At 53.1% G+C, this 26,477-nt stretch overlaps 1 protein-coding gene across 5 annotated transcripts in view; it reads right to left on the bottom strand.

Moving 5' to 3' along the window:
* Positions 1–26,477, bottom strand: part of CTDP1 (CTD phosphatase subunit 1) — an 83,292-nt gene that overhangs the window by 49,960 nt on the left and 6,855 nt on the right. For all 5 annotated transcript variants that reach the window (XR_011441647.1, XM_023648028.2, XM_023648029.2 and 2 more), the window contains exons 2-10: positions 16,559–16,642; positions 15,767–15,860; positions 15,201–15,329; positions 11,847–11,997; positions 8,742–8,832; positions 6,615–6,781; positions 4,787–5,797; positions 2,347–2,488; positions 1,199–1,402 (exon numbers count right to left, since the gene is read on the bottom strand). Coding sequence is in view for 4 of the 5 variants with exons in the window: in XM_023648028.2 (XP_023503796.1) it covers positions 1,199–1,402; positions 2,347–2,488; positions 4,787–5,797; positions 6,615–6,781; positions 8,742–8,832; positions 11,847–11,997; positions 15,201–15,329; positions 15,767–15,860; positions 16,559–16,642 (2,073 nt within the window). In the remaining variant the exon portion in view is untranslated. The remainder of the gene's footprint in view (positions 1–1,198; positions 1,403–2,346; positions 2,489–4,786; positions 5,798–6,614; positions 6,782–8,741; positions 8,833–11,846; positions 11,998–15,200; positions 15,330–15,766; positions 15,861–16,558; positions 16,643–26,477) is intronic.

Genomic DNA, 26,477 nt, shown 5'->3' with positions numbered 1-26,477 from the left:
GAACACCCCACCCAGCCTTTGGGGGCAGCTCCATCCCAAGGCTAGCCCTGGGGCTCATCCGCGTCTGAGTCAACCTTGGCTCGTGTCGGGCTCTGAAGTGTGGCTGTGGCCAGAGGAAGGCCAGAGGGTAGGGATTCAGTTCAGTCACCGCCCATTCCTGAAGGGCACTCCAGTGGAGCCATGCCAGGCAGCACAGGCCCACCAGGTCCGCTGGGAGCTGGGGTAGAAGGGAGGCCACTGCCTCAGGTGGGCTGCTAATGGTGTGGAATGGCTCCTTGGGGAAGGGCTCTGTGCTTTCCAGAAAGAAGGGGGAAAGGAGGCAGGACCACACACTTGTCAGGAAGTTCAAAGCCATGGCCGCTCTTCAAAAGACAAAATGAAACAAAACTTCAGACCCCTCATTTAAATCTCAAAGAATGTCCTAAGGTTATTTACAAAGTGGTCTACATGAGGGTGATGTCCAGTCCACACAGAGGAAGAGAAGGGTGCACGTACGGAGGACGTGTGGAGACTGGCTTGCTCAGGCAGCGCCTTGCTAAGGGCAGCACCAGTCCTCAATCAATTAGGTTTCTCTCCTTTACATTCCTACTTACAAACTGCCATTCTCACCCCTGCCTTAGTCCGATCTGAGCGTGGAAGCAGTAAAGGACGGCCAGGGAGGCTGTGTCTACTGGAGCTGCAGAGCTGGTTCTGCGCACAGGCCCCAAGTTCGTCCTTCCTCCCACACAACTCCTGACCATCCCGCAGAAGGGACGGCCCTGGAAGGGCGAGGCAGGAAGGGGTCAGATCCAGCCCCTCCCAGGCCTGGGCTCTGCTGGGAGGAGATGGACCAGCTGTACCACATTTGTCTGGTCTACAAATGAAACAGCCTGTGCAGGACGGCACTGAGCCAGCATGTGAGCGTGGGCACTTGCAGGCACATGTGCAGGGCTTCTCACAGGGTAAACCACGGATCTGTCTGCTCCAGTTTTGGGACCAAAGACGGAAGAAGAACATGCAGAAAGGCGCAGGGGTACGTGGGTGAGGAGTCTCCAGGGGCTGGGAGTCAGAGCCCTCAGCCTGGTAGCCCACCTCCAACTCAGGACAGAACCAGCCCCTAACCTCACACGCACACTCCACCAGCACCTCGTTCAGCAGCTGGGAGAGCTGGGACAAGTCTGAACCTGAGAGGGAATCCCTGCTGGGGCGGCAGATGTACCTGAAGGAGGAGTGCTCCACGTGTACCGGAAGGGAGCCAGGGGGCCCGGGGCCTGCGGTGCCCTTCCGAATGAGCTTGCCCGTGTTGGCGTCATAGATCCGAACTTCAGGACCAGCCTGGGCCCTGGGATGGACAGGCGTCGGATGGAACACCGCGGCTGGAAGTGCACTCTGCCTGTCAGGAAAGGCTGCCGGGCTTTCCTCCCTGTGGGACGAGAACGAGGCCATGAGGAAGCACCGGAACTGACGCCCAGCAGCCACCACTCAGGCCTGAAGTGGCATCTCCCTCCATCTGAGGCGAGAGCCTGCGCAGGTGAAGACACGACTCTTCTTAAATTCTAGGGCCCAACCCCAGTGCGAAAGCGACCCAAGGTGCTGCGGAGAAACAGGCCTGCGGGGACCTCAGCATGGAGTCTGCATCTGTTGCTTCTCTGATATCTAGTGCAGGACGTCACCTCTAAAGACTATACTCAAACTCGACAAACAGCAGGAAGCACTTTTCAAGCCTTTCTCAACAGAAATAGGCATTCCCGCTTTTCGCCACTGTCCCAACATGTGGGACAACTCCCTCCCACAACTGTGCAGAAGATGGGACCCCCTCTTTCCCCTTGCCTCCCCTTTGAGCTTTTACACTCTGCCACCTGGCCCCATTCTCCACCCGTGTCCCTCGCTGTCAGCCTCCATAAAACCTTCGTGCAGTTTATGTGACTACCTCCCAGTCCTGAAAGAAACACACACAAACTGATCCACTGCTAAAAGCCAGCTCCGCTGTCAGAAGAAAAAGCAGGTCTCTTCCCTAGGTGATGATGTCCCACAGGTGCTTCTGAAGACAAGCTGTGCTGGGGGAGCTCGGAGTAATGGTAGGGAGAGCGGCAGGGGGGCAGGTGAGAGGCCTCTGGAGAGGGAGGCAGTAGCCTGTGGGCACCGGCAGACCTGGGCCCTTGGAGCCTCCCTTTTCTCACCTGCACATGGGGACGACATGGGGATGACAAACCCAGCCTGGGGTGGGCACAGCGATCACACAAGACAACCTGCACAGTGCTGCGAGCAGGAGGCTGGCGGCGGAGGTCAGCTTCTAGGATGAGACAGGCCTGCCCAGGACTGAGGGCGCAGGCACTCCGCGGGACCCGCCACAGGCATGGTGCTCACCTCTGTGCTCTGCCGTAGTCGTCCCTGAGCGGGAAGAGCTGCTCCTCCACCTTGTCCCACCGCTCCAGGCAGCTCCACAGCCAGTCGGGGTTGACCACGTGCAGCTGCCCGCACTCCTGGGCCTGGCGCACCTTCTCCGTGCCTGCGATCAAACAACTGCTTCAGTTCAGCTGCTGTCGAGCGAACACTATGCCGGGGCCCTGTTAGTCAGGCAGGCGGGAGAAGGACTGGGACGCTGTCTGGGTCCAGGAGGGGCAGCCTCGCAGCAGTGGAAGGAGGTCAGACGCGTGGGGGCAACGTGTGTAATCACCCAGGACTCTCGGTGAGCCCCTGCTGGCACAACTCCCGTATCTCAGCGTCTACTCCAGAGCCTCAGCTCTGGGCTTCACTGCTCATCAGCTCCTGCCTGCCCTCCCTCGGCAGCCTCCAGGCTCTTCCCCTGGAGCACTGGGCTTCCGTCTCCTGGGATGTCCCACAAAGCATGGGGGGAGATGCTGTGTGGTCTCACTGGACGCAGTGTGATGCCCACAGACACGCTGGCCAGAGAACAGAGAGGGGAGTGATGTGGATGACAGATGAGCCCGGGATCCCAAAGCCAAGTACTCTAGCTCCAGGCACCCTGACAGGTGAGTTGTGGCGCCTCCTGTTTCTACAGGACGTTTTCCCGCTGCCTCCACACGCATCCTGGTGTGAAGCCCCAAAAGCCTGAGCCACACCCTCACCTCCTCTGCACCCTGTTGCCTTCTGCCCTAGAGCCGCCATTTCTCACTCTTCCCCAAGACCACGTGCTTGGCGTTCCTAAAAGCTCCTTCTATCACTGCCACCTGCTGAGAAACTCACCACAATATGCTTTTCTTGCTGCACCGAGTCTCAGGTCCTCTGCTGGACATTCAAAGCCCCCATCCCAGCTCCCCTCTGCCAAGATCACATTGTTACCCCACAAGCCTGCCATCTCCCATCCAGCAACAAGGCCAGGGATGGAATCCAGGCAGGGGAGACCCACAGCCAGGTCGGGTGTGCAAGCAGTACAAGTGGGATGGGAACAGAGGTGCGGGTACAGTGCCTGACGTGCACGCAGCTGCATCTTTTCAAATGTCCTTAGTTGTCAGGTGAGGACAGCATCCTGTTCACCACAAGCTTAGGGAGGACCATGCTGCATCATGACCACGAGAACACAAAGGCCAGGCCAGCTGTTGTTCCTGTCATCAAACACGTGTCTACAGGCGAATGAGCAGCAACGTCAGGATCTAGTGGGACGACTAAAGGGCAGGCACCTAGGCAGGGGACCAGGACCAGGTGGATATATTCACTGACCTCAGAGACTCCTTCCTTGCACTGCCCGCTGCTCAGGAGAGAGCTAACTCGCTGCATACAAGGATCATTTTAGGCTGCCCCTTACCTCCCAATGAGAACCTTTCAACATTTCACACTGAGACGGAAACTTCTGTTACCCCTTCACGCAAAAGCTTTTCTGAGCACATGCGTGTCATGTGCCACATGGCACACAGGGGACCCATGAGTCAAGCACACCCATGCGTGGCATTGCAGAGCCTGCCCTGTGCCCTGGGGCAGTCATCCAGAGCCCAAGCTCAGGGGGTGCGGCACAGGAGGATGAGGGGGCCCACAGCAGTCTTTGGGGAAATGTGAAACTGGTCATGAGGAGCATTCTTAAACAGCAATGCAGTTGGTTTTTTTTTAAGCAACTAGGCATAAGCCTTCCTTTACGACCTGCCCATCACAGAGGGGCTGCTTTACTCGGCTGCAAGCACTGGAGTCTGAGTGTCCAAGGTGGATTTTTCTGTAACAAGGCAACAGGCCCATCCTTATTTTTCCAACTTCAACCATTTCTGTTGTGTGTTGCTCCAGCTGAAATCTTTGCATTCCGCTTTTTAATTTGATCTTTTACCATCTAGACTGAGTGTCCTGATAATTATGTAATTGGCCCTTAATCCCTCCTTCATAAACTCACAATAGTCCGTTCCCCTCCCACGAATGGCTCGCACTACGGTGGGAGATCCTGACTTTACACACAGCAAGTAGGGGCAGCTGTCCAAGCAACTTGATGCTGTACCGACAACATGCAACCAACACGCACAGGAGAGCATGCTCGTGCATGTAAAGCCCATACGGCACCCAGAAAAGCAGTCAAATTAGACTCTCACCAATGCATAAGCATCAATAAGCTCTTAAAAGGCAGTGATTCAGGAAAATGCTTCGGAAAATCCAATGTGAAATCAGCAGCCATGCTGCTCTGTGCGAGGAGCCCCGCAGGTCATCCTTGTTCCCCCACAGGCAGCACGGGGCAGGGAGGGACGGGGAACCCCGCAGGCCACCTTTGTCCTCTCATGGGCAGCACGGGGCAGGGAGGGAGGGGGAGCCCTGCAGGCCACCCTTGTCCCCTCACAGGAAGCACAGGGTAGGGAGGGAGGGGAGGACTCACCTGCCCGCGCTGCGACCAAGTGGGTGGCTCTGTTGGGGTCGTTGGGGTCCAGCACCAGCTGAGTGAGGATCTTCGCTCCGAGGGCCGTGGCGTGGTAATGCTCCCGGGTCTTCTCTATCGGGAAGTTTGTTGGGTGCAGCCCACTAAATATTATGGCGACGTCTGCCAACACTTTGCTCTTGAGCTCCGGGACGATCTTCCGGATGTCAGGGGCCTCCTGGATCTCCCCACTGAGGAAGCGGTCGTACTTGGCGTAGTAGTCGGAGTGCACGCGGGCAAGGATCTCTTCCAGGTAGACCAGGTGGTCGTCGTCATCGGTGTCCTCCTCCTCCTCCTCCTCCTCCTCCACGCTCTGGTCCAGGGACTCGCCCACTGTGATACCCGACTGCTCGCTGTTCTGGGATTCCGTCTCGGCCTCCTTCCTGTCGGCACAGCCACCCCCGAGCCCGCAGAGGCTGTCCCGCTCGCTGTCCTCTGGCATGTCTGGATGGGCACTGGGCGTGGACTCTCCGCAGTGATTTGCTCCTGCAGGCCTGTCACCTCCTGTGCCCGGGAGGCCGCCCTGCGGCACCACTTTGCTGGCATCTCGTGTGGCTTTAGGCTTTTTCCGGCCCCTCTTCTCCCCACTTTCGCCATCAGAGGCGGCGGAGGACGACTGACCCTCTGACTCGCTGCTGCTCTCACTGTCACTGGATAAGTCAAAGTCCAGGTCAGCGCCCGCCGTGCCCTGAGCGGGCCGCTTTTCAGGCAATGTCCGACTCTGCTGTGGAGCACTCGCTGGGGGACCCCTACCATCGGCCAAGGGGGTGCGGGTAGCAGGCCGGGTGCCCCTCTCCTCCTCCTGACAGGGCAAGGGCCAGTCCCCCCGCAGAGGAGCGCCTCCATTGAGTTCCCTGGAGGGCTTCCCAAGCCCGTTACTCTGCTCGACCCCAGAAACCTGCCTTCCTTCCTCAGGGTCCTTGACAGACGGAGCTTGCTCTGTGAGCTCGGCGCCTTTGGGAGAGTGATTCACTGCGTATGCACACAAAAGGAAAGGCCACTGTTACTTACTGTGAAATGTGGAAGCAGTCTCGTGACCAGCCTCACCCACACTCCAGATCTGGGGTGGGAGACTTCTGCCGGCAAGGGCCAGAGAGCAAGTTCTTCAGGTTTGGGGGCCACGTACTTTTGGTTTCTACACGACTTAAAAATGCACTCGACACTCCCAGGTTACAGGCTACGGTCAGACAGCAGCCGCCCCGCTTCGCTCCTGCAGGCCCCACTTCTCTTCCCAGATCTCTAAGTTCTACATTAGTGACTGCAGCAATTACTGTAGGCCTCAAAATATCCTATTTAAAAACTAAAGATCATCTGAAACACTAAACCAAACCTTTACATTTTCTTCACAGACTTTGGCTTCACGCTGCCTGACAGGTTAGACCTGGTGGTTCCTCAGGCTCCAGGGCACGGCATCCGTCATCCACATGCTGGAGCCTCTATACTCGTCTACTCTCTCCAAAGAACCTACAGCCAAAGTCCTAGCGTCGTGCTTGACTTTAAGCAGAACTGGAGTGTAGTATTCATATTATTAAATTAAGCAGTATTGTTTAATCTTTGCTCAACCGGAAAAGTGTTTAGGTTAGTACTATTTAAAAAAAAAACCCAAATTGACACCAAATAATATCATCCTGTTCAACACAACATAAATAAACCCAACCACCCCCGTAACTACTGAAAGATAAACAAAGCGCATCTTCAGTTTCCAGCAGCCACAATAGAGAGGAGCAACAGAGGAGCAAAGAGTGAAGCCCACGTGAACTCTCTCTCCGCTGACCAGGAGGTCACCCACCTCTCCTTCTCGCCTGAGACTCCCGGGGCCCAGACGGAGCATTGATGTCTCCTATGCCCTGGAAGTACACGTATTTCTTCACGGTGATCAGATTGGGGGCAAACTTCCAGACATCTTCTCGGTCATCAATAATGCAAACCATTGAGTCTCCACAAGGAAAGAGATTTCTAGAAGTAAAAATGTATCAGAACTAGTAATACCATTTACAAAAAATAATCATCAATTAAAAGTCATGATAATTTTTATACATAACCAGTAAATAACAGATTAATCAGAAACAGATACAAACTACTCTGAGGGGCTTTTCTTTAGCTCACATTTAAACTCTCAAAGTTTCCAGAGAAAGTGCCATTGAAACAGTCACACTCTTCTCCACTGTCCCTGATATTCCTGAAAGCAGCAGTCAGCACACTTTCCTTAAAGGCCAGGGAATAAATGGTTGTGTCTGGGGGCACTGCCGTGGTCCCAGCAAAGCCACAGGGCCAGTACTAAATAAGTGGGTGTGGCCACGTCCCTGCATGACTTTATTTACAAACACAAGTAATGGGCACCTGCTTCCACAGGTGAGGGCCTTCAGTTATCGGCAGGGACTATGACCTTACTCAAATCTCAGCTGGTTGAGATAACCCACCGTCTCCTAGTGTACCTACATGGCATCTTTTCAAGTCCAAAAAAGTGACTGCTATATTTCCAAAAGCTGTTAGGGCATAGGGGGTGAGCAGAAATGTTAACAAGGGTCCAAAAAGCCATCTAAGGGATGCAGGCATGCTCTGTGACCCTCACGTGTGAAATTCAATTTCTGTCCACAACTCAGATTTAGAGAGGCTGGCTCGTAGCATTCAAAATTCAGAGTGATCAGTGCTTCTTGCCTGTCTTCGAGGATCAGGAAGTAAACCCAGGAGAAAGGCCTCCACGTTTAGGTTCCCCAGCTGCTAATAAAGGCCACAACTACCCAGAAAAAAATGCTCGTGTGCCCAAAATTTCTATTAGTGTGTTTGCCATAGGTGAAACACAGGGTACCTAAAATAACTTACAATTAGTGCTTCTGGCACATTTAATTCCAGACGAGGGGGAGAAAACCCACACCACCTCCAGACTGGGGAAGCAGGCCCGATTGCCTGTGTCCACCGAGACCAGCAACCCTCGCCGTGTCTGACGGCGAGCAGGCTCCTTCTTCTCTTTTGGGTAGCCTTTCCCTTTAATAAACCACTAACACTGTCTCTTTTTCCTTTGTCCTCATCAGTCTGCTCCCTCTGACACTAACCAGCAAACACGAGGTCGTTTTCTGAAATAAATCCTTTCAGACTCTCTTCTTAGTTCATATGGACTTGAATAGGTCTCCGTCTGCGAGAACACCCTAAATCTGACCACGAAATGTTAGCTGAGGGTGGCCAACACCAGCCAAAAGGCCACCAAGGCCACAGCTGTTATTGTCCAAGTCTCATTAGGAATCAACATCTGTGAAAACAAGTTATGTCTGATACAGTAACATAATGGGCGGACCTACCCTTCTGGGTAGAAATGGGGAAATCCCTTGTACAGAGCAAGCCAGAGATTTCCAAGAATGTAAAACAGCCTTTTGATCAGTGGTGGGAGAGCCCCCTCCTAAAAGCAGAGAGGACAGGAAGGGGCAGACGGTGATGGGGACGTGAAACAGGCAGAGTCGGCAGAAGGCACTGTGACTTGGGGTTTTACAACTCACTAGGAGGATTCAAGCATACAAGTTTCTAAGGAAATATAAACCTGAGATGCCAACACCAATGCCAAAAACACCTTCTTTAAACTCGCGACTCAGCCAGAGCGCCCGCCTTGCACTGGGGGATGCCCTGGGGGCCCTTCTGCCCAGACTGCCTCTCCACTGGTCATTTTCCATTTCCTATGTCCCCCACCCCAGCCCTGCCCTCAGCTCCCTCGTCCAATGCCCTGTTCCCTTGGGTTCCGGCCTGAGTCCCCCAGAGCCTGGACATTCAGGGAGAAGCAGGGAGGAAGGGGTCTGGTTTGGAAGCACAGCAGGCTCCCTGAGAAACGGGGAGAACAAGCACAGAATTACTGCTCTGAGGTCCGAAGCGCAGTCCTCATAGCGAGAATTAAGAGTGAGCTTCAGTGGTAAACACACCAGGTACATACCTAAGGTTGCCTGTTTTAGAAAACGGGTCAATACATTCGTCCCTCGACAATATTCGATGAGAAAAAAGCTTCTTCTCAGGATCTAAGAAGCCTTTGAAAAGAAAACAGACAGGTCACATGTCTAAGATGCACTGCCAGCGCGCTGCGCACACGGTCAGCCTCTCTGTTTCCGTATAACATCAGAGACTTGGAACATCACATGTCAGCATCAGATACATCTCTCTTTTCAGGTGAGACCGTCACTCACTTCTGGTTCCTTTTCTCTTATTTTAACGTGTTTAAGGGCATACCCTCGTTAAACGTTTAATAAATTTAACATTACCTGGAATTTTGCTAAGAACAGAAGATACAGGATGAACAAAGCTCAGTATCACTTCCCTAGGAAGCTTAGAGTCTGCGGGGCAATAAACACAGGAACACATAGTTTCCACCCACAATAAACATGTGAACAAATAGTTTCCAGCCACACGCTGTGTACAGGGGGCCAGGATCCAAAAGGAGCCCAGAGACTGGAGCAGAGGTGGCAGACCCGAGCTGGGAGCTGAATTCTGGCTGTGCCACCACGTGCAGTCACCCTGTACCTTCAGTCACTTGTGAAGTGGAGGGGGAGCTGGACACCTTGGCAGCACTTTTAAACTCATGCTCACAGTATAATCTGGGCTTTCTCAAGACTTTTAGGTTAAATCCCATTAGTGTTGCCTACACACAGACACAGTAGCACAGCTTCCTGTCGTGACGTGTGTCCCCACCATGTTTAGTCGCCACGTTCATCAGACTGGCGGCCCGTGAGCGACTCCCTGTGCCATCCACACCCTGCACACCCTCTGCAACAGGCTGTCTTACAAGTCACCAATCAAATACACAGGTTTTATTGATTTCTACTATTGGCTGAAATACACACACCACCATTAAAACAAGTCTGTGCACCTCAAAGTCCTCTCGCAAGCTGTGCCACGAGTACTGCCCTGGGGGTCCATGTGGTCTCCCTGGGGACCACTCTATACAGTAACCTCCAGATGCTTATATCCTTGGGATTACCGAGTCATGAGCACTTCATTAACAGAAAATGCTCGCTCTTACAGAATGTAATTCTTTGTGAACAGTGAAGCTGCTCAGTGGCTAAACCTAAAATTTATTAATACAATTTAGTGTTTCTACAATAAATGAAAAGCACCTAAACCTCTTTACAGTTCCATCCTAATCATACTAAAAATACACATTCTGTGAAGATGGTAACTTCCAAAATCAAAAGTGGATAGAGAGAGGAAGCTATAGAAAAACCACGGCTGTCAAAAAGACCGCGGTCAGGGACCAGTGAAAGCCTGGGCCTCCCGCTGTCGTCTGTGTGAATTATCACAGGACCTGGACAATCTGTTGATCCCTTCCAATGCTATGATCACGTGTAGATGCCAAGCTCAAACTCCTTGAAGCCCACCACACAGGGATATTCCCCCCCCGCCCCGCCCCCAGCCGTCTCTCAAAGCCACGCAGGGCGTCCATCCTGAGTGATGACTTTCTCCCAAGTCCCCTCCGTGTGTGAAACATCCTCGGTCTTGACGTCCCAGCCAGTACTGGGGGGCAGCCACAGAGCAGCCATGGGTCGGGTCCCCAGAACACAGTGCTGTTCTGCTGAGGGTCTCTGCAGCCCCCTGACTGGGACACTGGCCTGCAGCTGCCTTGTGATGGCTTTGTCTGGACACGGTGGAACATGGGAAGTCTAAAGTACATTTCAAAGCCTGAAATGGAGAAGGCTCAGCTGCCCGCAGGCAGGCCTTGCTCACAACAGCCTCGGGAGGGCACGCTCCACCCCAGGTCCACGGGCTGTGCAGATGTCTTCCTAACCTTACTCCAGGGACCCCTCCCCGGGCACCTCCGTCTCAGGTAGCATTACCTTCACTAGAACTCCACTGCATTGCTAATCAAGTCCTAGAGAGAGGCAAAGGTTCCAGAGGGGAAGGCCCGAGCCATCACTTGGCCCAGGGCTAACCCTGGGGTCTGCTTCACAGGGGGTGCTGCTTATTCACCGGTACGAGAATGCTAGAAAGTAGCTCCTTTAGTCTTCAGATCACATCTCCCAGGCAGCCACACAGCAGGCATATAAACCTACTAAAGGCAGGTATGTTGACTTTAGTTACAAGATGAATTAACTTTAACATGCTGCTTACGTGTTCATGATTAAAGTTTCCTATAAAGGCACTAAATGCTAAAGGGGGATTCAAAATTTCCAAGTTCATTTCTCCATCAACAAGAAAAGACCAAGAGTAACCTGTAAAGACATCTGAATTTGAAAGTACTTAATTTAACTACATTGTGACTAATACTAAGGAGCTGTGGCCATATATAATATGATGCGAGTGTCAATGTCCACGAATGGGTCAGAGAAGCCGGAGCCCAACTGTCCCCGGGCAGGGTGAAGCCCATCCTCTACACTCCATCCTCATCCAGAGCTGTCACCAGTGGGCAATGCTGTGTGGCCAAGGGATTCCTGTGCACACATGCTGCACGCACACGGCTGGCACAGCAGCTCAGAGTCTATACCAAGACAAGGCTCAGGCTGCAGCATACATTGCTCACTCCCAGACAGGAGCTACCCCTTCTGTCTGTACTTCAAGCGTTAAGTGCAAACAAGCATGAGCAACATGGCTCCAGAACTATTTCCAAACCAATTAATAAAATATTTTAAGCACACTTATATAGTAAGTTTCTACTTTCCCACATATCTGTGGTCCTGACCAACTTCCAAACTGGCCTGCAGTGTGCACCTGACCAGACAGCAGCCTGCCGTTTGGACTGGAACATGTCCAGTGACGGCCTGTAGGGTCCCTGCAGAGTGGGGAGCACCCTCCCAGGAGGTGAGGGGCTCAGCCATTCTTGTCTACCTGTGCCCTGCACAGACTGAATCTTGCCTTGCCACCCCCAACTGCCAGCTGTAACTAATACTGAAATTTAGTTTGGGAGAGCTTCTTGATCTTTTTCTTCATCTTCCAACAAACACCATTGAAAATAAGAAAAAAACCAAACCCACCGTCAACACCATTTAAGTGTTTCAGAGCCACACAATGCTCAATTCAGTCAGGATAACTGAACAGCATCAGAGCCACTCACCTGCGATCGTGTGCGCATACAGCCGGCTGCCAAAAGTGAAGACGTGCAGCTCGTACAACTTGGCGGTCTTCTCCAGGAACTCCTTGCAGTGCGGACGCAAACGGGTGTGCAGCATCGGCTCGCCCCGGCCCAGCTGGAAGTGAAATATGCCCTGAAAAGAACGGGGGTGCCCAGTCAGAAGGAAGGAGCCACGGAGACAGCACTTCCACACCCTGCCCCCCAAAGCTGCACATACACACTCTACTGTCACAGACGAGGAGTCGATTTACAGTGTACTAAACTCACGCAGCACAATGCTTTCCTTACACGAACTCTACGACAGTGAGCGCGGAATCTTCTGCTGTGGCAACTACCTACGGTAACTACCAATGACAACCACGGCAACCTCCTATGAAATCACAACCACCAGCTATGGTAACTACCAAAGACAAACATGACAACTACCTATGGTAACTACCAATGACAACCATGGTAACTACCTGTGAAATCAGAGTAACTACCAAAGGTAACACCTTATGGTAACTACCTATGATAACTACGGCAACTATCTATTATAACCATGGTAACCCCCTATGACAGCGAACCACAGTATGACTACCTATGATAATACAGGAACTCCCTATGGAAACTACCCATGATAACTATGGTATCTTAGTCGTCTAAGGAGAACTAAGGTAGCCAGCCAGTTGCTGTGGGCTTCAGCAAGGGGCTATGCCGACAGCAGCACACCCTCCTCCTTCCTGACAGTCTGTCTGATGATGGATAAAGCGGTATCTGAGTGACGTCACACACGTCTTTGTTTCTTCAAACACTAGCACTGTCAAGGAACAGAGACACAGCAGACTGCTTAGAAGAGATCTCCAGTAATCTACTGACAGTGTCTTCCTGAGTTACTGATGAAAGGAAACCAAACAGTCCCACATAACCTAGCCTAACTCATGGACTAGGTGAAGACAGTTTTATTAACTCACACCCACAACACAAACGCTGAAACAGTATTAGAGACCATCTTTAGGAGACAGATGAAATTAGTAGTAAAGCATACCTCACTTTATTGTGCTTCACAGATACTGCATATTTTACATCTCCGAGGTATGTCTGTACCGACCTGCTTGCACACGATTAACAAGCAAATAAGTTTTCTTTCCTTAGGAAGTTACACTCTGAACATTTTCAGCCTGTTTATCAATTTTCTCAGTAAAAATGCTCCATTTTTGTTTTTTTTTGAGGAAGATTAGCCCTGAGCTAACATCTGCTGCCAATCCTCCTCTTTTTGCTGAGGAAGACTGGCCCTGAGCTAACATCTGTGCCCATCTTCCTCCAGTTTATATGTGGGTTGCCTACCACAGCACGGCTTGCCAAGCAGTGCCATGTCTACACCTGGGATCCGAACCAGCGAACCCCTGGCCACCGAAGTGGAATGTGCGCACTTAACTGCTGCGCCACCGGGCCAACCCCACTCAGTAAAAACGCTCTAAAGAACTGAAGAAGAAAGGCACAACCCTCTAGGCCTATTGAATTTCTCACCAGCTCTAAATCAGTTAAACCCCTCAGGGGCCATCCTTTTAAAACATTTAGGAGCATGAAATTTTATAAATAATTTCACCCTACTCAACAGTTAAAAAGTGCAAAACTTGCAACATAAACATCCTTAAAAACACAAGTTCAGATCTCCAAAGTTAAGAAATAAATACGTCTTTCTAGATGTCTCCAGCAGGAATCCGGGTTCAGGAGCCATGACATGTGGTCGGGCACTCCTGAGTATCAGGCAGAGCCCTGTAATTACGCTGTTAACGAGCCCAGCAGAGGAGCCTGGGCCCGCGGGCAGAGGTGCACTAAAGCCAGCAAGAGCAGCTGAGGACCATCCAAGCAGAAGCGCAGACACCTTCACCTTCCAGACTACACAGGCTGAGAAACAGGCGTGTTCTAACTCGTTCAAAGTGTCTCATAAACCAATTAAAAATGCCCAACTTCAAAGGCACAATAAAACCCAGAAACAGCTGTGGCAATATACGCTGGTACATACGCGTCCAAACTACTGCATAAAGTCCTCGAACTCTTTAAGATACCGAGTAAGCAGAGTAGTTGTTATGAATGAAACAAACAAAGTATTTACTACCAGCCTACATCACACAAAAGAACACTGTATATTCCCTGCAAGACCCCATGACATACACAAATGACTAATACAACTAAAAAATGTAAACTGTTTTGTGGGTGAGGAATGAATTTCAGCCATAAGAAGAAAATTCACTGCCCACCACAACTACTGAATCATCTCCACAGCACTGATGATGCAAGTTAAAGTAAAGCGATTTTTACGACATTAGGGACTTATGCAGATGATTTGTACGTACGTCTGTATCAGCTGATTTACAGACTAAGCCAAACGAAAATGACAAAATTTCTTTCAGATAAAGTTTGTAACAAAACTGATGACACGTGGTTGTCAATGAATTGTCTTCACCAGACAGCTCCTGTTACTATCACACTGTCAACCAGGGGTCGCACCCTCGAGGGGCTTTGGGGCAATGGCCCTGCTGGCCTTGGCTGCACTGCCTCCTGTGCCCAGCCCGGCTGCAGTCCTCTTTCCCCAGAGTACACCTTCTCGCTGTGCTCGGTCACAATTAGGAATTGGTGAGATCTGTAGATGCTGAAAACCCAAGATCTAGCACGAGTCTATGGGCTAAAAAGTGATGACCTTAGTGGTGAGGCCTCGCTAGTTAATGAGAGTATAAGCCGCACCAGCCTCCCTTTGGAGAGCCGTTTGTAACAGGCACTCAAAGCCTTCTGAAATGCCCAGAAATCCAACTTCTTGGGCTCTGTACTGAAGACAGAGTTGAAATGTGGGAAAGTTTTAAGTGTCCTTAAATAGGGTTCCGTCCTTGACCCCTTCATTTCTCTCCATCTCCGTGGAGAATCCATGCAAGGTGACACCCAGCCTTTATCCCGAGCCCACATCTCTCAGGTACAGACCCAGGTACCCACCTGCACCTCCCACCCCGAGTATTCCAGATATTCCCGGAGGGCATCCAAAATCAGCTCGTCTTCTCCACCAACACCATTCCTCCTTTGCCCTCCACTCTACCTTGAGAGGGAGGAACAACAAATTCCAGGTCTCAGAATTCTAAACCCTGCCAACTAACACGGCCACGTGTGGACCCAGCACACAAGGGGAGCCAGTGAATGAGGAGGTGAGCGTGAGCTGGTGGTACCTCCTGACGAGGACCAGCATGGAGGCCCCCTGCACCCCCTCAGAGTACAGGCCCACGGCGGAGCCCAGGCAGACGGGGCTGATAGGGAAGGAGTCTGCAGCTCCTACAGAAGCCCCCAAATGTCACCGAGGCCCCTCACTTTGTTTGACATCTGCTGGCAGTGCTGCTCCGTCGTGTGGATCAAGGTCTGGTCCAAGTCGACCATGAGCACCAGCTTTCTGTTTCGATGCAGTCGTTGCTGGTCTTCCCTTCCTAGCTGCTCAGCTTGCTGAAGTTAAAAAGAAAAACAACAAAGTAAGTATATTTGGATCCAAAATAAGGTGATTAAGAAAAACAAAAAGAAGCTGAGAGATATCCCTCACCACCCTCTGTACCATCTTCCCTGCCAGCTGAACCCACTGCGTGTTTACACACCCATGGGGCCATGGCAGGCACACCCCAGCTGCCCAGAGCCAGTGCCATTTGCCCCAAACCACTCTACGGCACTCTGACCGGAGCAGGTGCAGCAGCAGGTTGGGAAAGAAAGAGAGACAAGCTGCAGCCTTGGGTTTTGCTGGAAGACAACACATTCCACAAAAACCATCCAACCCCCCAGTGGTTATCTTAGAAATAACGACCACAGCACATCTGACATTTTCCCCAAACGTTCCGTAGATGCTCCCCACTGTCCCCAGGAAACGTCTTCTCAAACACCTGGGGACTTACCTCGGAGCTCACCATCAGCTCAGGGACACTGTGCACCATGGACACGGTGGCCGTGGACAGCGGCACCTGCTGCTTCCCGTTCTTGCTCTGCAACCTGTGGACGCGAGAAGGGGTGAGATGGAGGCCTGGAGCTGATGCACTGCATCAGGAAGCACACTGAACTGAAAGTGACAGGACTTCAATTCACACTCTAGTTGATGTGTACTGCTAGCTGAGCGCAGAATTTGACTGCTGACCCCCGCTAAAATATCCTCTGCTGTCTGAAAACAGGAAAACTGGGAAAAACCTAAGTAACAGTCACATTCACAAAGTTCTCTGAAAACAAACTGATGGTCACAATGAAACAGAGAGGCCCTCAAACTGAAAACACAGAAGGGTCCCCAGGCCTGACAGGTGGAAATGAGGGTAACCCGAGCAGCGGGTGTGGGACGGGGGCTGGGGGATCGTGAAGTACAGGCCGCATTCTGGGACGGCCACTCCAGACATTAAGGGATGCACAGTCTGCTCGGCTGGGACAAGAAACAAATCTTCACCCACCAGCACTTTCCTCCCACACCTGGGGTGAGCCTCAGACATAACTCAGTGCTTTTAGAACTGAAAGAAATAAAGCCAGAAGCTGACTGACTGCTCATGGCCAGATATGGGAAGGGGTGTCTGCCATGTGCAATTGCAGTTGGGTTCCTTACACTCCCCTCGCCCTGCCCTCAAACACCGCATCTCTTGCACGCACAGTCATCTTATCTCAAACACTGCGAGGTGCCGTGTGTTCGCTCTTGAGCTGCCAGTACTTACTGGGTTAGGTCTTGGCCACATTCAGCACACAAGCCTTTCATGACAACGGGGTGGCTACATCCTTCTAATCGCACCAGAACGGCTCTAGAAACAGGGATGAAAACAAGCACATTTGGAAAGGGAACTAGTACACTTCTGGCGGGAAAGGACAGCCCAGTTTCCAGCCCCCCAGGGACCCTCGCGTGACTCCAGGCAGGCCACATCAGCTCCTCTGGCTATCAAACCAAGGGCCTTTTCACCCATGGGTCTCTCTCACGTAAAACAACGAAACTGCAGACAACGCAGCTGAAAGAACTAAGGACGTCCTTCAGACTTGGGGATAACGTGCAAAGTGTCTCAAAATGCATTAACTATTGATACGCGATCCTCTTACATTTCTGATAAACAATTTATAAAAAGTGCAGCTTTGTCACGTCAACAAGGAACAACTTGGTATAACACCAGCGAGTAACACACGATTGTTACCTCTCAGTCTAGAGAGAGGCTTTGATTCATCTACGTTTTCTGACAGGACTACTGTAAAACTTGTACTTTTTATAAACACAGAAATTACTATTTTCTTTGTATGTTTCCATCAAACACTGGTCGCCTGGCAGCAGTCTTGGAAGGCAGCCAATTGGCATACGAAGCTAAAGGCTGTGTGATCAGAGCGCCCAGCGAGTCAGTGCCCCACAGGCCCAGGACGCAGTACCGTGGGGACTGTCAACCCTGCTGAGCCTTGCTCAGACCCCAGCACCGGGCCACAAGTCAGGCCAGAGTCCGTGCAGCAGGGCGTTTCCTCACAAAATCAGGCCACAAAACACAGACACTCTCCGCAGTCCAAAGAGTCAGGACCAGTCAGAGCCTCACCCCCAGTGATGGTTGTGCATCCCTTCTCCTGGCCCCAGCATACCTTGGAGGCCGCTGGGCTGCAAGTGATTGTCATGGGCTCACAGAGCTCCCCAACTGGTACCGCAAACCAGGGGGCAACACTCCTCCGCCACGCAGGAGCCTCTTTCTTCCCCTCCCTTCTGTCCTTACTGCTCACAACCAGTCACCCAGTACCCCTGGACAGTGCCCGGGGCCTCGGTATCCACAGTGTATCCGCAGCCTGGCTGCGGGCTCAGCCCCACATCACGGTGCTGGGTCCGATGGCAGGTGGCACCTCTTCCCCTCTGAGCTCTCCAGGAACACGCTCTGTCAGTCCATCCCCTCTCCCTGCGGCATGCTCTCCCCTGCCTCAACCCCACTTAAACCTCTACCTAAAAATCTGCCTCAATTTCCCCAATCTTAAATATACACAGGAATGGACAAATCCCCGCACCAGACCACACACAGCTCCCCTGAGCAACCTTCCCTTCCCTACGGCATCTGGTCAAGGACACCTCCTTGCTCCAGGCTGCCGCTGGCCGTGGCCTCTGGTGATCCCGTGCCAGGGGAGTCCTGCCCGGCTCGCTGTCCACCTCCTCTGGGCACCCTGTACTTCCTCAGCCTTCACCACTGAGTCTCGTGCCTCTGGTCCCAGAGCTGGCATTCGGGACCCTGGCTCCACTAGCCTTCTGCACTCACGTGGCTCCGCAGCACCCCATCCACACCAAAACCCTGCCCTCCACCTGGGCACCTCAAGTCCTTCGCCCAGACACGGTTCTTGCAGTTACTCAGTCCCACCGAGTCCCACACAGGAGCTCCTCTGCCTCTCTAATCCCACCCACTACTACCCTCAGTGGCCGCCTGGTATGGGTCTCTTGGTCCACCACATGCAGTACCTCCACCCCAGGCCTCACGAGGACGCCTCGCACAGCTCCTGCTGCAGTGAGGGCATACCGCAGTCCACGGGGTCTCACCCACCTTTCCAGACCCCCTTTCCAACCATCTGTCACTCAGACTCCATCCCCACCGGGGCCCTTCCTCGCCTGCCCTGCTCTCCCGCACGCATGAGGGGAAAGACGAGGCGAGACTGTCTGGGATTACACCAGCAGAGCCGGCAAAAAGACCCGAGGAGCTTTCCTGACAGTCATCAAAGGTGTATTTCGATCACTTGCTAATGGAGCCCATGGAGCATTTGTCAGTGGAGCTTGTGGGGCCCTCTGGAACCTGGTAAAAATCTGCTGTTTGCCCCTTGGCATGCTGGAGGTAGGTTTTACGAGAAACAGAGTAAGCTGGTTCATTCACCAACCTACAAGGTCTTAAAAGCGCTGATGCTGCTGACATTCTAATTACAGGCTCTGCTGACCTACTATCACGTAAGAACACGCAGGCCACAGAACACTGTAACGGAAGGACTCTGGGCTCAGGCGTGTGTGACCTGGTGGCTTGGCCTCGAGATGCCACCTCTCCTCTGCGGGCACAGCTGACAGCATGAGACACACAGACAGTTTGCCTTTTATTCACTTCATTTATTTTTAAACTAAAACTTACGGCTTGGGGGATATTTTCCCAGGATTCTGAAAAAATATACTAGGAGGATTTCACCAATCTCCCCTAAAAACATTAACCTGAAAGGACATTGGGTGTGTCTCCAGCTCAACCAACAACCCGCTGGGAGTGCTCCTTGACGTGCATGTTCCCAGCCTGTGGTCTGCCTTTTCATTTTCTTGAAGTATTTCTTGAACACCAGGTTTTTAACTTTGATGAAGCCCAATTTATCAAGTTTTTTGTGTCCTTATTAAGAAACCTTTGTCTTACCCAGGTCATTAAGATTCAACGGGAACCCAGAGTGGGTGGGGCCACTAATTCTAGATGACTAGCTCTACTTGAAGTGGAAGGAAGCTTCTAGGACAGCCCCAAATGAGCGACATCTGGGTCTTGACAAGTGACGGAAAGAGGAAGAGCCGTGGCCGGGGGCACAGGGGAGGTGCACCAGGCCTCAGGCTTCCCGGCTGAGAGCAGGACTGAGGGAGCAGCGGACTTGAGACCAGAGGTCCAGACGCGGAAGGCAGTATGAGGACCCACAGGAGGGCTCCACCGAGGGGCCTGGGCAGCAGGAGCGGGTGAGCAGACGCTGACTGGGCTGGCGGAGGTGGGAGGGGCCAGGGGATGCCTGAACCAGGTGGGAACGCAGACATTCCCACACACCCCTGGAACAAACCTACAGGCTGACGGCTGACCAGACACAGGCAAGGAGAGAGCACACAAACAGGAGCAAGATACAAACAAGACCAGCAAGTTCGGCTGGAAATGGAGCAAGGGAGGCATAGGCGCCTCAGCTGAATGCACACCGGATGTGGATGGGCCACAGACCCGACAGGCTGTGTGCCAGGCCAGGGCGTGACCGCCAAGGAGAAAACAGACAACAATGGGCCTTTGGGGAACCCCAACAATTAAGGGAGGGGCAGAAGAAAGAATGTCAATTAAAAAAAAAAAAATCAGTGCTCACAGAGGCTGCAGAGCCAGGCCCACAAGAGAAACAGGGAGGGGACATTTGAGGAAAAAAGGGAGCGTCAGTGTTCAACGCCCGCAGAGAAACCAGACGCCTGGACAGGGAGGGAGATGTCCACATCTTGACTGTGGGTTGCTGCTCCATACGCTCAATAAAACTCACCAAACTTAAAAGTCGGGCACTGCACCGGTTGATTACAAACAAACGAGGCCAAGGCCAACAGACTGGCGGTTGAGAGTTGCTGGTGACCTTCCAAAAAGGCCTTCTGGCAGAACCCACAGCAAGACACAGAGGAGCGCACAGGCCAGCTGCCAGGGGGCTGGTGCCGCTGTCCCTCCGCCCTCCATCCCCCGAACACCCATTCACTCAACACTGCTCTGTGGGACATCACCCCACCCGCAGCCAGCATCACACACAGGGCGGAAGCCCACGCAGAGCGCACACAAAGGCTAAGGTGGGGGTGTCACCCAGTGTGACAGCTGGAGTCAGGACAGCAGCAGCCCTTCTGTCACCGTGTAGACCCCTGGGGCCTCACTATGCCACTCCACGGTCACCATGACCCAGTGCTCGGCCAATGATGTGCCTCCAAGCACTGCTGGAGGTCCCCACCCTGCTCCTCACTACCCTTGCCTCATCCTTCTATCCGAAGGACCCAAGCGTCTTCCCACACCCAGGGCTACACCTCCTCCTGGAAGTCTTCTCAGCTCCCAGTGCCCTATGTGACACCTGGCAGCCCCTTCCCAATGCGATATAACTTGAAGACCCCCCAGACGCAGAGTCCTCGAGGGAGCAGGGATTTACGGCCCTGTTGTGTTTCTGAGACCCAGGGAGAGCCTGGCCGTCAGCAGGTACCCAGGGCAGGTGGGAGCGAGGACACACGTGCTGCCTAACCACAGTGTACACACTTGGCAATGCAGATCAAACACGTGCCTTTCTCTAAAACTCTTTCACGTACTGATTACATTACAAGTCATGTCATTTTCTGTGCTGGGGTCAAAAGGTCTGGCCTGTCTTATTCAACAGGGCAGATCAGGGCTCAGGCAGCTGCACGTGCTCCCACCGGGCCGCATCTAGTGACATCTTTGGTTGTCATAACTCAGAGGCAGGCTGCAGGCATCCAGCGGGTGGGGGTCAAGGATGCTAAGCCTCCTACCCTGCACAGGATGCCCCACAGCAAACCCCAGTGCAGATAACAGACAGATGGTGCTGGTTTATAAGCTTTTCCTGGTGGACTATCCAGAGCTACATGCAGCCTGAGTGTCCTCGACATTCTAGAGGCAACCGTCCCCAACAGGACAGTGATCAGTGACAGTCAGGCAACATCCAGAGGGAGGCCCCTGCTCATGAAAGATACACGGGACAACTCAAATTACCCAAAAGGACCTGAAGAGAGTGTTGAATGTTGAACCCTGACTTCACACAGAAACGAGCACTATGCCAAGCCTGCGAAGGTGTTCACTTCATCATGATGCTGTGGGACCATGGCCAGCAAGACATTTAAGCAACACATGAGTAACACACAGAGCAACTTGATCTCTCATAAGACGCCCTGTTTCAAGTAACATCTATTCTCCTTGACAGTCCTTGTCCCACATCACCCAATGTCTTGGTGGGCTCAGCACAGAACATGACCTAGGACAATAAGCACCTGCTCTCCCCAGATGCTTCTCCAAAGCCCACACTCAGCTGCATCGCCCCCACCTCCTGGGACTGAGCTCTTGAAGACAAGGACCTCAGCACCCTAACCCCAGGGTCGAGTCCACACACAGGGAGGCTGAGGGGAAGAGAAGGTGGTATACAAGCGGCCAAATGCAAAACAAAGTGCTACACAATATTCTCAGAGTATCTGAGTCAGAAATGTGCTACTATCCAGCAAAGTGGCTCAAAGCTCTGAAGCCCAAGTAAGAGCACATTTGGAAACCCACTGCTTCATAAACTAATCCAAAGGGAAGGCTAACGCCACAGCTGCCTGGCTCAGGGGAGAGAAGGTGAAGAAAAATGCAATGCCATCTCCACTCAAAAGCAGGGAGGAGGCCTACATCTTCACAGATGTGTTCCAGGCAATTGTCCCTAGAGATAAAGACGCTGTCCGCTGCCACCAGCCACTGCTGCGTGCGGTCTGCACACCCGACTGCCCGTCAAGCCTAGTTGCTGGACTTTCTGCAGCTTGGGAGGATGGCAGGAGATGCCTGGGGCTCAGAGCTGTAGCTGGATGGACTCCACGGGACACACACACACACGGTACTGCCCAAGTGCAGCCCGTGATGGCCTGCGTCCTTCACAGAAGACTCAGATGTGTGGCCCAGGCAACCAACGGTTTGCCCCCTCACTGATGATCGCATGAGGCCCAGGCTGCAGCATCTCAGAAACACGCAGTCTAAGCTAAGGAGGGGAAGGATACTTTATTCTGTCTCAACGAAACGATCACTCCAAGTGCCTTTCTGGGTCAGAGCTGAGTACACACTACCCCAGAAGACCTCTTCTGTATCTGCGAATGGCTAAACCGTTCTCAAAAAGAGAGATGGCGTGGCCACGGGAGACGGAAAGGGATTAGGAAAGCCGTAGCAGCAATGGCCTTTTCCAGTGCAAGATGTTCCCACTTTTCTTCTCTGCAGACACTCACACAACCAAGGATGAAAGGCACTGAGTGGATCTGAGTATTTCTACCCTCAACCCCTAAACAGCAAGCACACCGTAAAGGAAGCAACACGTCGTGAACTCTGAAACAGCGCTTCAACCAAGGAGACCAGCCCCAGAACATCCAGTCACCAATACATGTGAACTTCCTCGTTTGTCCCTGAAGAAAATCCACAGGAAAATCATGAAATGCAATTTCTAAATGAGTTATTTTCCCCAAAATATACAAGTACCAAAGCCTCCTGAATTTTTTGTACCTATCAGCTTTCGTGTCTGCTCTCTCTAATGGGAAAGTTAGAGGGTGAGGGGTGCATCAGAAAGAGCAAAGTGTTAGGGAGCTGAGCGTCTGAACTCAGTGCTCGTCAGGTGGTCGCTATTAAGTGCTGGGTCTGGGTGAGCCAGCCTTCCTCTTCCCTTCATGGACCAGGGGAGCTCAAGACCCCTTCTGGGCCCCTGGCACCTGAGTGTGGACGTGTCCTGGGGAAGAGGAGAGCATGTTGTGAGCCCAGGTCTTGTCAGAGGAGCCAGATTGAAGGGGCTCCCACTGGCCAAATCTGGGATAACTTGAGCATCAAGGCAAATAATAGCAATGGACTATAATCCTTGAATAAAACATGAATCCACGAGTCCACAAGGATAAACTAACTGTCCTTACAGAAGAAAGCCAACCAAGAAGAGTAGAAGGAATGGAATCGAGAACATTGCCATTCGACAATCCTGACAAAAACAGCAGATTCAGACAAGAATCATCAATAAGTGCCAAAAATGGTGGGTGACAGTTTGATGAGAATTTAAGACACTTACTGAGTAATAAAGTATCTCTCACAAGAAGAGATACATCAGGAAAATTAGTCATTTTCCACCACAGCCACCACCTTGACCAAGGAATCAACACCAGGAACAAACCAAAGCCATGTGCCACTGGACAGGCTGCTCAGAGCACAAGGGTGACCAGAGACACTCCTGCCCAGTGGACACTGTGGCCTGACCACCGCTCTGCAAAACTACTGCACACAACGAGAAGAAGTGGAGGGGAAGACACAGCAGCTGCCCCAGGACAGAGGAACAAGGACAGGAAGAGGAGGGAAGACACAGCAGCTGCCCCAGGACAGAGGAACAAGGACAGGAAGAGGAGGGGAAGACTCAGGAGCTGCCCCAGGTCAGAGGAACAAGGACAGGAAGAGGAGGGGAAGACACAGCAGCTGCCCCAGGACAGAGGAACAAGGACAGGAAGAGGAGGGGAAGATACAGCAGCTGCCCCAGGACAGAGGAATAAGGACAGGAAGAGGAGGGAAGACTCAGCAGCTGCCCCAGGACAGACGAACAAGGACAGGAAGAGGAGGGGAAGACTCAGGAGCTGCCCCAGGACAGACGAACAAGGAGAGGAAGAGGAGGGGAAGACACAGCAGCTGCCCCAGGACAGAGGAACAAGGACAGGAAGAGGAGGGGAAGACACAGCAGCTGCCCCAGGACAGAGGAATAAGGACAGGAAGAGGAGGGAAGACTCAGCAGCTGCCCCAGGACAGACGAACAAGGACAGGAAGAGGAGGGGAAGACTCAGCAGCTGCCCCAGGACAGACGAACAAGGAGAGGAAGAGGAGGGGAAGACTCAGGAGCTGCCCCAGGACAGACGAACAAGGACAGGAAGAGGAGGGGAAGACTCAGGAGCTGCCCCAGGACAGAGGAACAAGGACAGGAAGAGGAGGGGAAGACTCAGGAGCTGCCCCAGGTCAGAGGAATAAGGACAGGAAGAGGAGGGGAAGACACAGCAGCTGCCCCAGGACAGAGGAACAAGGACAGGAAGAGGAGGGGAAGACTCAGCAGCTGCCCCAGGCCAGAGGAACAAGGACAGGAAGAGGAGGGGAAGACTCAGGAGCTGCCCCAGGACAGAGGAACAAGGACAGGAAGAGGAGGGGAAGACTCAGGAGCTGCCCCAGGACAGAGGAACAAGGACAGGAAGAGGAGGGGAAGACTCAGGAGCTGCCCCAGGACAGAGGAACAAGGACAGGAAGAGGAGGGGAAGACTCAGGAGCTGCCCCAGGACAGACGAACAAGGAGAGGAAGAGGAGGGAAGACTCAGGAGCTGCCCCAGGACAGAGGAACAAGGACAGGAAGAGGAGGGGAAGACTCAGGAGCTGCCCCAGGACAGAGGAACAAGGACAGGAAGAGGAGGGGAAGACTCAGGAGCTGCCCCAGGACAGACGAACAAGGACAGGAAGAGGAGGGGAAGACTCAGGAGCTGCCCCAGGACAGAGGAACAAGGACAGGAAGAGGAGGGGAAGACTCAGCAGCTGCCCCAGGACAGAGGAACAAGGACAGGAAGAGGAGGGGAAGACTCAGGAGCTGCCCCAGGTCAGAGGAATAAGGACAGGAAGAGGAGGGGAAGACACAGCAGCTGCCCCAGGACAGAGGAACAAGGACAGGAAGAGGAGGGGAAGACTCAGCAGCTGCCCCAGGACAGAGGAACAAGGACAGGAAGAGGAGGGGAAGACTCAGGAGCTGCCCCAGGTCAGAGGAACTAGGACAGGAAGAGGAGGGGAAGACTCAGCAGCTGCCCCAGGACAGAGGAACAAGGACAGGAAGAGGAGGGGAAGACTCAGGAGCTGCCCCAGGACAGACGAACAAGGACAGGAAGAGGAGGGAAGACTCAGGAGCTGCCCCAGGACAGAGGAACAAGGACAGGAAGAGGAGGGGAAGACTCAGGAGCTGCCCCAGGACAGAGGAACAAGGACAGGAAGAGGAGGGAAGACTCAGGAGCTGCCCCAGGACAGAGGAACAAGGACAGGAAGAGGAGCGAAGACTCAGCAGCTGCCCCAGGTCAGAGGAACAAGGACAGGAAGAGGAGGGGAAGACACAGCAGCTGCCCCAGGACAGACGAACAAGGAGAGGAAGAGGAGGGGAAGACTCAGGAGCTGCCCCAGGACAGAGGAACAAGGACAGGAAGAGGAGGGGAAGACTCAGGAGCTGCCCCAGGACAGAGGAACAAGGACAGGAAGAGGAGGGGAAGACTCAGCAGCTGCCCCAGGACAGAGGAACAAGGACAGGAAGAGGAGGGGAAGACTCAGGAGCTGCCCCAGGACAGACGAACAAGGAGAGGAAGAGGAGGGAAGACTCAGGAGCTGCCCCAGGCCAGAGGAACAAGGACAGGAAGAGGAGGGGAAGACTCAGCAGCTGCCCCAGGACAGAGGAACAAGGACAGGAAGAGGAGGGGAAGACTCAGGAGCTGCCCCAGGACAGAGGAACAAGGACAGGAAGAGGAGGGAAGACTCAGGAGCTGCCCCAGGACAGACGAACAAGGAGAGGAAGAGGAGGGAAGACTCAGGAGCTGCCCCAGGACAGAGGAACAAGGAGAGGAAGAGGAGGGAAGACTCAGGAGCTGCCCCAGGACAGAGGAACAAGGACAGGAAGAGGAGGGGAAGACTCAGGAGCTGCCCCAGGTCAGAGGAACAAGGACAGGAAGAGGAGGGGAAGACACAGCAGCTGCCCCAGGACAGAGGAACAAGGACAGGAAGAGGAGGGGAAGACTCAGCAGCTGCCCCAGGACAGAGGAACAAGGACAGGAAGAGGAGGGGAAGACTCAGGAGCTGCCCCAGGTCAGAGGAATAAGGACAGGAAGAGGAGGGGAAGACACAGCAGCTGCCCCAGGACAGAGGAACAAGGACAGGAAGAGGAGGGGAAGACTCAGCAGCTGCCCCAGGACAGAGGAACAAGGACAGGAAGAGGAGGGGAAGACTCAGGAGCTGCCCCAGGACAGACGAACAAGGACAGGAAGAGGAGGGAAGACTCAGCAGCTGCCCCAGGTCAGAGGAACTAGGACAGGAAGAGGAGGGGAAGACTCAGCAGCTGCCCCAGGACAGACGAACAAGGACAGGAAGAGGAGGGGAAGACTCAGCAGCTGCCCCAGGACAGACGAACAAGGACAGG

This window comes from Equus caballus, chromosome 8 (genome assembly GCF_041296265.1).
Source record: "Equus caballus isolate H_3958 breed thoroughbred chromosome 8, TB-T2T, whole genome shotgun sequence".
NCBI classification, from domain to species: Eukaryota; Metazoa; Chordata; class Mammalia; order Perissodactyla; family Equidae; genus Equus; species Equus caballus.
Note: the sequence above shows the minus strand (reverse complement) of the source record. Positions and strands in the feature narration are given on the sequence as shown.